Source organism: Clarias gariepinus, chromosome 16 (genome assembly GCF_024256425.1).
Source record: "Clarias gariepinus isolate MV-2021 ecotype Netherlands chromosome 16, CGAR_prim_01v2, whole genome shotgun sequence".
In the NCBI taxonomy this organism is placed as follows: Eukaryota; Metazoa; Chordata; class Actinopteri; order Siluriformes; family Clariidae; genus Clarias; species Clarias gariepinus.
The window spans coordinates 17,331,486-17,342,500 of NC_071115.1; the positions used below are offsets into that span (position 1 = coordinate 17,331,486).

General features: G+C 37.9%; 1 protein-coding gene across 2 annotated transcripts in view; it reads left to right on the forward strand.

Annotated features, from left to right (window-relative positions):
- Nucleotides 1–1,120: 1,120 nt before the first annotated feature.
- plppr2a (phospholipid phosphatase related 2a) overlaps nucleotides 1,121–11,015 on the forward strand; it is a 44,791-nt gene continuing 34,896 nt past the window's right edge. For both annotated transcript variants that reach the window (XM_053515308.1, XM_053515307.1), the window contains exons 1-2: nucleotides 1,121–1,488; nucleotides 6,086–6,213. In XM_053515308.1, the coding sequence (XP_053371283.1) occupies nucleotides 6,145–6,213 (69 nt within the window). In that variant the 5' untranslated portion in view covers nucleotides 1,121–1,488; nucleotides 6,086–6,144. The remainder of the gene's footprint in view (nucleotides 1,489–6,085; nucleotides 6,214–11,015) is intronic.

An 11,015-nucleotide genomic window follows, 5' to 3' on the forward strand; every position in this document is an offset into this window, starting at 1 on the left:
GCAAATATTCAAGCAATGATTAATTTACATTAATGCGCCCAAGAACACATTCCCCAAATCGTTACACCACCTCCACCAGCCTGGACTGTTTACAAAAGGCAAATTGGGGCCATGGATTCATGCTGTTGGCACCAAATTCTGATCTGTCTGCCTCGGGGAAAAAACCTTAATTCATCCAACCAGGATTTTTTTTTTCAGTTTTCAGCAGTCAAGTTTTGGTGAGTATGTGCCCACTGCAGGGTCAGCTTTGTGTTCTTAGCGGACAGAATGTGGAATCCGACATGGTCTTCTGCTTTTTTTATCTACAGGTTTGATGTGACAACGCATTTAAAGATTCTTTTCTGCTCACCATACAGAGTAATTATCTGTTACTGTAGACTTTTTGTCAGATTAAACCAGTCTGGCAATTCTCCATTTGCCTCCTCATCAACTAGATGTTTGCATTCACACTCTTTTTTCTTTATGGCACAATTTTAAGCAAACTTTAAAAACTGTTGACTGTTGCATATGAAGATTTAAGGAGATCAGCAGATATACTGTAGAATACTTAAAGCAGCCAGTCTGGCACCAGCACTAATGCCGCAGTCAAAATTACTGAGCTCATAATTTTGTCCTTATGTATATAGTTGATGTGAATGTCATTCCAATCAAAGCTGGTCTGTATCAGCATACCTGTAATTCTATGCATTGTGCTGCTGCCACAAGATTGGCTGATTAGATAATTGTATGAATAAGTGTACAGGTGTTCTAATAAAGTGCTTAATGAGTGTATCAATATCTCTTCAGCATAGAATACATAGACTGTGTATTGTACTAATGGGACAGTAAAAACGTTAGATGTGCTCATGCATGTTTTGCAGCTTCCCATTCACTGACCTGTACAATTTTCCTTTTCTCTCTCATACAAAAAACACAGATGGGATAAAGGCTGACCAGAAGCTGATCAATACTGATAAACCTACTTTCACTACCCTAAATGCGGTCCTACCTGTACCCCAGAGAACATGGATAAAGGGAGGGGTGGAGGGAGAGGGGGCTGTGCTAGCTTCAAACACAAATGAGATCCTCCCATGCCCTGCCCTCAGCTTCTCACCCGCTCTCACTTTTACACACACATGCACTAACACACACGTTCCCCACCTCCCTGCAGCTGTGCTCCAGAGCTGCAGCAGAGCTCTTGAGTTCGCAGTTCATCTGTCGTTGTCTGGACAGCCTCATTAAGGGAAGGACAAACGTGCATGCCACATATGAGTATGTATGTTGCTACTGAGCCAGAGAAGAGTGATTGTGCTTGAGCACCCATTATTCAGAGCCAGCCTGTGTGGGCAGAGCAGAGAAGGAGAGCAGCGAGGCAAAGGGAGAAAAAGAAGAAAAGAGCAAGAGACGAGCAAAGAGAACGTGTGTACCGGAGCTGGAATCAGTCTTGAGACCCTCCTCCACCATGGCTGCTGCATAGGAATCCATCAACAAGGCAGCCGTGTGCATGAGGTGAGGGGGGCTGTCTGTGTGTGCATGTGTGTGTGTTTGTCTGTATGTGCATCTGTGCATAATGCTTTGTCTCTATCCTGAAGCAGTTTGCCTACTATTGATTCTTCTGTGCATGTCTATAATATGTGTGCATAACCTACAGTGTATTAGTGAAATAGGGACAGACAGGATAGGAGTGGGGAGACAGAAAGATGGAGAGACAGGACACAGTATTCCCCATATGTCAGTTCTAATTACCCTGCTAGGCAAAATTGTAATGCACCCTCTTTCTCACATGCTTTTTTCTCTCTCTCTTTGTCTTTCTTTCCAGATAACTATTAATAGATAGGAATACCAATTTAGGTAAAAGACAATTTAGGTTTTAACTGTGTGTGTATGTGTGTTGCTAGGGATTGCCTGATAAATGTAAATTTACAACATTATGACAGACACAGCGTTCTCCAATCAAATGCTAAAACAATAGTACAACAGACAACACATCGTCCAATCCTGAGACTGCAGCCAAGGAAATTACAAGCTCCATCTGGCACCCTGAACATTCTGTTTGAAAGACAGAGGGAGATAGAAAATGAATAAAAAAGAAGAGTTGAGCACGGCAAAGGAGGATAAAAGGGACTACTTAAATAATGAAGCCGTTCTACTTGCACGTCTGTATTAGCTTTATAATATACAGCTATAATTATTATAGCATAGTGGTAGAGGATCTTCTAAAATATATTCTATATATAATTATGTCTTTTTTTTTTTTTTACCCATAACCAGATATATATAATTTTTTAAAGCATGCTTTCTCTTCCTCTTCCTCTTTTTCTTCTTTTCCATCCATTATTGGCAGTGATGGTAATGTGATGTTGATGTGGTTGGTTAATGTGACTTCATATTGTCTGTGTGTGTTGAGATCCTAATTGATGGAATGATCAATTAGATTAGTGGCACCTCTACTCTGACGAAAACTTAATAAAAATCAAATCCAGTCGATTACACATAAAGAGAGAGAGAGAGAGAGAGAGAGAGAGAATATACAGTATTATGGTTACAAACAGTTTCTTTCTTTCTTATCATGGTATTTCCTTCCTTTCAGTTTTAGAGACTTATCTTTACAACAGCCTTCATCCAGAATGAGGGAAACTGATTTGGATGGAAACTGATTTGAAGATGAATTGCTCTTGCTTTTGGTTTATTGTCAGCCCTCCAGCTACTCTGAGGAACTCGAGCTCTTCATCAGATTTCATTGATTTGTCCACATTTACTGTATGTTCTACTTTCTCTACGCGCACACATTTAGGAAATTTTGTGTATTTTGCCTTGCATTTCTCTTTGGCACAGGAACAGTTTCAGGAGCAATGTCTAAACCTTTTCTGGAAATAGCCACAAATCTCTAATCCTTTCATCCGACTGAAAATATCCTTCTGTGCAATGAGCATCCTTATGTTTGCTTTGTATTTAGTCACCTGAAGACTTTGAGTATGGGTTTATTCTTAGCTCACCACTTATAGAGAAGCATGTACAGAAAGATGCTCCATCCTTCATTATTATTATTATTCATTGTAAAAAATTGTCGATCCTTGAACCCTTTATTAAAGTATGGATAGATTATGTGAATGAATAATTCATAGTGTCCAAGGTCTTTAAACTAATTTGAGTTCTTGTCTACAAATAAAGGGAAAATTCACCAGTCAACATTCTTGCACTAGAAATAGCCATTCAGCAGTTAAGTTTGTAATTTATCCAGTAGCATGTTGTGACCTTGCTTTTTGGTTTAGTCGGATAACATTAATAACAACCTCGTTTTTAAAGCTCCTTAAACTACAGTATGACGACTGACTTATGATTTTAAAGTATTTTTTAAAAATATTTTTAGAATTACCCAATTATTGGCGCTTGAAAGTCATTGTCAGGGGAGCACCACCTAGGTGCTGGAGTATCCCATTAGCCACCTTGAGTCAAATGTCTGTATCACATGCACCTGGTTGGATTAATCCTGAATTTATGAACAAGCCACAACCAACTTGGTGCCACAAAGGGGATTTTCAGTCAGAGGGTATAGTCAGTGTGTTGCCCTGAACACCAATATGGCATGACAGACTTGCTGCGCAGGTCAACGGGACGGCTTTCCTGCCAAGTCTGGACCAGAGTTTCTGACTCTGGGAAAATGGCTCTGGGAAAATGGTCATGTCACTCTGTCTTTCTGCCCAGCTGAGGACATTATTCCACCTCCCCTTGCACCTCTTCCAGGGGCAACAAAGAACTTCACTTCCCCCACTTTCTTCATGAGGAATGTCACTTCCCCTCAGGCATCGTATTTTTCAATGACTGTCCAAGACCCCCTTTGGACTTTTGCACAGTAGAGGGGACAATGTCGTAAAGGCCCTAGACTACATTGCCCATCAATCTTTGCAACTTTTGCAAGCAACACACTTTTTTATCACATGGACCTGGTTTGTGTTTGTTTCAACATTCCAAGGTTTTCAGTATGTCCAAGCCTTGGATCTGTTGTGTTTTTGTCTTTGGTGCTTAACACTTGTTCACTGTTCATGTTCACAGTTCCTGCTTTGATAGTTTTTTTTGGTTTGGTTGTTTCATTATGTCTATTAAAGAAGAGTCTGCACCTGCATCCTCTGTGCAGTCAATTCCTGATAGTCGTCATTCATCATACAGCTTAATAGCTTGTTCGGAGCAGTTTTAGACGTACCCAAGTTTGATTCAGCAGATGTGTTTGCCAAAGAACTAATATCATTAACAACAGTTGCCAGGTTTCAGCAAAATGTCCAGTCCAACAAATACACAAAATATATTGGATAATGGGCTTTTTTTTTCTCACTCCTTTCATATGGAAAAATGTCACTGCTCCATTTCTGATATATGAATATTGGCCACTCCAGAATGTCCCCTTTTCCTCTCCCATTACTGTATGTAATCAGAAACATGCTGTATGCACTTACAGTACTTTTTGCTTTGTAACTGTTTGTCATGTTAATATATTAGCTATAATCTGATTATTTGCTTTAAAACCTCATTGTGCACTTTATTAGGTACACCTTGCTAGTGTTGGGCTGTCTTCAGAACAGCCTTAATTCTTCATGGCACAGATTCAACAATGTGCTGGAAACACATAATAGCATCACACAGCTGCTGCAGATTTGTCAGCTTCACATCTATAATGAGAATATCCTGTTCCACCACATCCCAAACATGCTCTATTAGATTGAGATCTGGTGACTGTAGAGGCCATGTGAGTACAGTGAACTTATTGTCATTTGAGATGAGTTTAGCTATGTGATATAGTGATATATGGTCAACAACAGTACTCACTTAGATTGTAGTATTTACATGATGCTCAGTTAGTATTAAGGTGCCCTAAAAGTGGGCCAAGATAATATACCCCGCATCAGTACACCACCGGCAGCCTGAACTGTTAATAGAGGGCAGGATGCATCTGTGCTTTTATGTTGATTTAAGCAAAATTCTGACCCTACTATCCAAATGTCACAGCAGAAATCGAGGCTCATCAGACCAGGCAGCATTTTCCCAATCTTTTCTTGTCCAATTTTGTTGAGCTCGAGTGAAGTGTAGGCTCGAAGTGTTTCCTGTTCTTATGTGACAGGAGATACTCAGACCAGCCCATCTGGAACGAACAATCATGCCACATTCAAAGTCACTTCTCTTTCTCATTTGGGTGCTCAGTTTAAACTGCAGCAGGTCATTTTGGCCATGACTAATCTACTGATTTGCTGCCATGTAATTGGATAATTACTGTAGATATTTGCGGTAATAAGTTGTTTAGGTGTTCCTAATGAAGTGGCCGGTCAGGGTTTGTTTATCAGTAACATTCTTGTCCAGTTAATTTTTTACAGTACTTTCACTTACTCACTCACTCACTCACTCACTCACTCATTTACTCATCGTCTATGCCACTTAACCATGGACTCAGGGTCACAAAGGGGAGCCTATCCCAGGACTCTAGGGCACAAGGCAGAGTACACCCTGGACAGGGTGCCAATTTATTGCAGTGCACAAACACATACACACACTTACACACTCATTAATACACTACGGGCAATGTGGAAAAGCCAATTAGCCTAATCTGCATGTTCTTGGACTGTGGGAGGAAACCAGGGTACCCGGAGAAAACCCACCTAACATGGGCAGACCATACAAACTTCATGCACACAGAGGCAGGAAATCAAAGTTTATTAAAAAGTTGGATTTCCAAATCAATTACTTAGTTACTAGCTTAACTAGTGTTAAATTTAACATCTTTTAACATTATTTACATTCATACTTTGGATGGAAATAAAACAGCCTTGATCTATCAAAACCTCTTAAATACCTAAAAAAAATTTTTTTTAATTTTTCCTATCCCGATGAATGACATGAGGCGGTTTCCATGATTTCATTCTACAGTTTCATCAGGCACTTAATTCAAATCAATAACTGTCTCGCTAGAGATTTCTCATGTTATGAATTTTGTATGAGATATTCCAGGATTTGACACATGAGAAGCAATGATGCTTTATAGGTCATACAAAGTTGATATAGTATGCCTTTATTATGTGTTGTGTTGGTCTCAGGCTAACACCGCTTTCCCCTCTCTTAGGTGTGAGACATAGGAGACAAAGCAGAATCGGTACAGAGTAAGAGTAAAAGCTATACAATATGGCAGCTGAGGAAAAGCCTGGTGTTAAAAGCAGTACCTCCATCGTGCCATGCTTCCTGTTTGTGGAGGTGAGTCAACAACCATAAATCTGGAGATCATTTTTTACACGTCTGTGTTTACTGTTTCTTGTGAAACAAAATGCAGCATCATGTCCGGACGTATACTTAAAAGGAACTGTTTGTTAATTCTCTTTAATGATTTCTTAGAATCATTACAGAAATATGATTTGCTCATGGTTTAATGGGACAAGAAGATTAACAAATTGCCTTTCTAGACTCCAGTAAATAATTTTCCTCCATTGTATTGCACTGCATCTGAAGTCTTATTCAATTATTTTGATTATTTGATTATTAATAATCAGACTTCATGCCTCCTTATGCCCATTGTTTTTGTTTTTAATAGCTTTGTGTAAGAATTCCCAGGTGTTTCTTACTATAAACCAAAATTGAATTACATTTCACATCTTTTGTTCAATTTTGAACAAAGTAGTAAAATGATAGGTATCAATTCAGTGGTTAATATTCGGAAAAACGTGATCCGGATGCTGTGAAAGGTGATCAGAAAATCAATAATTTAATATAAAATTTAATTGAATCCCTGTATTGCTTAGTAATCATCAGTTCATCTACAGTTTGTTTTGGCTACTGTGATAACCTAGTGCTACGAAGTATTGCGAAGAGAACAATTAATGGGGTTACTCTATAATTACCCACTAAACACAAAGTGTTGATTTAACACAGGTTGTTTTTTAGCCTGATTGAATGTTCCTAGATTTACCCTATTTACTCACTAGAGCTATTCATGTGGCGTAATTACCAGTTATTTGTGTACAGCAGTGTGTCCTGTCTTGATTTTAAAAATGAACCACTTCTGCATTCCCAGAAGTACAGAAGGTGGGCAGGGCAGTAAGTATGTAGTGTGACTGTGTGAAGAGAGCTGTGCTGGTGTGTCATATCTCCTCTGCCTCTTCTTTTATTCTATATTTGGAGGATCAAGTTGGTGCACAGTTGTTAAACTATTAATGGGTTTCATAATATGTTTTAGTTGCGATCAAATGTGTTTGTATGCTCAAATTAATATTAATCAATAAATACAGTAATAGCAATTGTTAATCTAATTTGTAGAAATGGAGCAATTGGAGTGATGTTACATAAGTTTGGTGGGTGTTTCCAAACTTTTCGACAATCAAGCATGTTCGTCAGACAACATTATTTATGGTGATGTAATTGAGAAATACTTTAAGCATAGGCTAAGCAATGTAGGAATTGCAGTTTGCATGTTCTTCTCGTATTTGGTGGGTTCCTCCTGGCACTCCTGGGGCAAATTTGCTCTTCTACTGTACATTGCAGGGACAAAAAAAGTCACCCCATAGCTTTGGTTATGGAACGCAATATACTGGCCATTTCATCCATGAAAAAATTACTTATGCTCTCAAAACCACTTTTTCACAATTTAAGTGCTGGAATATGCCAGTGAAAATAAAGAATATAAAATGCATAGATGTGACAATTTGCCCATTGAATACAATCAGGTCATTAGCTGACTTCATTTTTTGCAACATAACATTGCTGAGCCTAAACCTGAATAGGGTCAATCTGGACTCATCAGACCACATTGCTCCAAGTCCAATCTTTATGCCCTAGTAAACTGATGCCTTTCTCCTCAGTTAACCCTTTTTTTCACAAAAAAAGTAATTTTCTCAGGCCACAAAGGAGTTTAGTTCGAATCCTGTAAGATACTATTAAACAGCATTTTAGTAATCTCTGATGTTGTTGTTAGTTTTTCGGCTGCTCCCTGTCGAGGGGTCGCTACAGCGGATCACCTGATCCGCACACAACATGGCACAGATTTTTACACCGGATTTTATCCGGGCTTGGGACAGGCACTGTATCCAGTGGATGGGGCTTGGCCATTGGGTGGGAATAGAACCTGGGCCTTCTGCATGGCAGAATGAAAGAAAGAGAGAGAGAGAGAAAGAGAGAGAGAGAAAGAGAGAGAGAGAAAGAAAGACTCACAAATCTCTCTTTTTCGGTCATTAGTAGTGCAGCTGTGGAAAAACTCATAAGACTTTCTACCGCTCTGATAATAGTCATTAATCTTTTTCTGACCACATTTCTTCTGCAGATTTGACAGATCAATGGCAAAATATTTATATATTGTAATTATTCAATGGGTTTCTTAATTCAATTCCAGTAATTACAGCAGTCTCCTTTGATGTTTACTTTTCTTGATGCAGGCCCTTCTGAAATGTCAAGTATTTATTTTAATACACCATATATGTATTATAATACACCAGGCAGTGCATTATCTTCTGGTCACACAAAGCCTTAACAGGTGTTTTTACACATTGTATTAACATTGAAATGATGACAATTATTGAAGTTTTGACATCGGCAGACTGCTGCAGTGTACTATATATAAGCGTCATGGTGGCTTAGTGGTTAGCATCGTTGCCTCCAGGCCTCCGGGTCTGGGTTTGATTCCCCCTGCAGGGTCTGCGTGCATGAAGTTAGCATGTTCTCCTCATACTTGCTGGGTTCCTACTGGTACTCCGGTTTCCTCCCATAGTCCAAAGATATGCAAATTAGGCTAATGCCTGTAGAATATGTGTATGAGCGGGTGCGTGTGTTCCCTGCGATGGATTGACACCATGGCAATTTTTTCCCAAACTAAATGGGCTGCAAATGAGAGTTACCTGTCTGCTGAAATCAATATGGATAGATATTTACTAGTGCCCACAATTAATTAAATAATAATTAAAATTACAAAACAGACCTGTGCAATTACCTCATCACAAAAGACTGCAATTTCTATTAGTTATATAGATATAGTCAGTAATTTATGGGTTTATTAAAAATTAAATATTTATTCATTTTTGGCCTTTAGTGCCATTATTTAATGTTAACCTACATACATACATTTAATTACTCAATGTAAGAGTTACATATCACAGTGTAAATTGCAACCGTAATATGTGTCATTGCAATGTGAATTTTTTAACCAAATCGTGCAGTCCTAATATTTATATAAATCACAAAAATGAGCCTTATACTACATTATCAGAACATAATTAACCTAATGTGTGTCATGTTCATGTGTCTTTTTCTGGGTTTGAAATGACAAGCCCTTAAGCCATTGGGGCAGGTTGGGGCTGATGGTCTAATAATGTAATCATTATTGTTACACTACTGTATATATTAAGGCAGTTGTCTGACCTGTATGTGCCAGGTAAGATAGTATGATTGTTTGTATATGCATAGTAATGTTACAGTATGTTGGTGGTTTTTGTAAAAGATATAGAGAAACATACAAGATAATATACAGTAATATACAGTAGATTAAGACCATGGGCAACTGGCCTAACATAGATATATTTATTAATCTTGTGCAGTGCATGAGTAGGATGTGCATGTGCCAGGTCACATTTACACTCTTGGCTTGTATTTAACAGCTTAACATGCATATGTCTGGTATTCGGCAGACACACTGTCTTACAATATAAGCCCAAAGCAGCTGAGGGAAGCTGTCTGAAGACTGAACAATAAAAGCAAGCTGTACAACATAACACTGCAAGTTCACAAGCAGATCAAAATTGGACTTATTTTGTCAGCTAAATATTTATTACCACCCAATGCCTTTTCATTTATTCCAGATCCTTCACCTCTTATACGCAAGCAGTCTGGAATACATCTAAGATATCTTGCTTCTTATACTTTTTAGCTTATCTCTTTATTTGAATAAATAAACAATATACAATATATTACTTTTTCATTTTTATGATTTTGTTTGTGTGTCTTTACTTTACATGTTTTGGTTGTTTTCAGAAAAATGAAATGAACTGATTAACACATTCAGCATACTGATTAACACATACATATATCAAAGTAAATCATGGTACCCCTAACACAATGGGTAATTTTCCTAAGAGTACTCTGTTTGACTGTATTTGCCCTGCCTTTTGTGTACAGCAATCTTGTGTGCCCCTATAATATACATAACATTATATAAATGAATTAGCAGGAAATTATTCCTTTAATATATATATATATATATATATATATATATATATATATATATTTCTGTCAAACAAACTAGAAAGTACAATTTTATACAAAAGTCATTGTCAATTTCATCTGAGTTTTTGATTGACAATGATTTTTGTATAAAATTGTACTTTCTAGTTTGTTTGACAGAAATATATATATAGAATCAACATATATGTATAATATATGTTAGAATCAACATTGGTCCAGAAAACATTTTCCTTGCACATCCAGCTGCAGCCAACTAATTGTGAACCCTGGAAAGCCAGTAGCAGGACTGGCAGCATTTTCTTTAAAATTTCTCACAAGATGCCATCAAATGATTTTGTCACTGTTGGCCTGGAACCATTAGTTGGATCAGTTTCATAGCATGTAAATAGTATTGGCAATTCCCAAGCATCTGCTTGTGTTTCATTTACATTTACAGCATTTTTGGAATGCCCTGATCCAGAGTGACTTGTCATTATACATTTGAGAGTTAAGGTGCTTGCTCAAAATCCCAACAGTTATACATTGGTGGTGGGGCTTAAGCCTGGGACCTTCTGTGTCAGCAGTGTCTTAATCACTGAGCACCGAGTTGTTTTGTCCATAATAAAGTAATGCTCTACTGGGTGGGAATGTGAGACAAACAGACTCCCACACTTTTATTGTTATCTTTTTGGGTAATTTCATTGAAACGTGAGTTTTCGCCAAAAGTAAGCCCTGTAACCCAGGACATCTTATTTCATTTGTCTATTAAGGTGATGTCTCAAGTATGCATTAAAATTTCATGTAACCCTCAAATGTGGATGTTTGGTGCGCACAAAGAACAGCTAAATATACCTCAA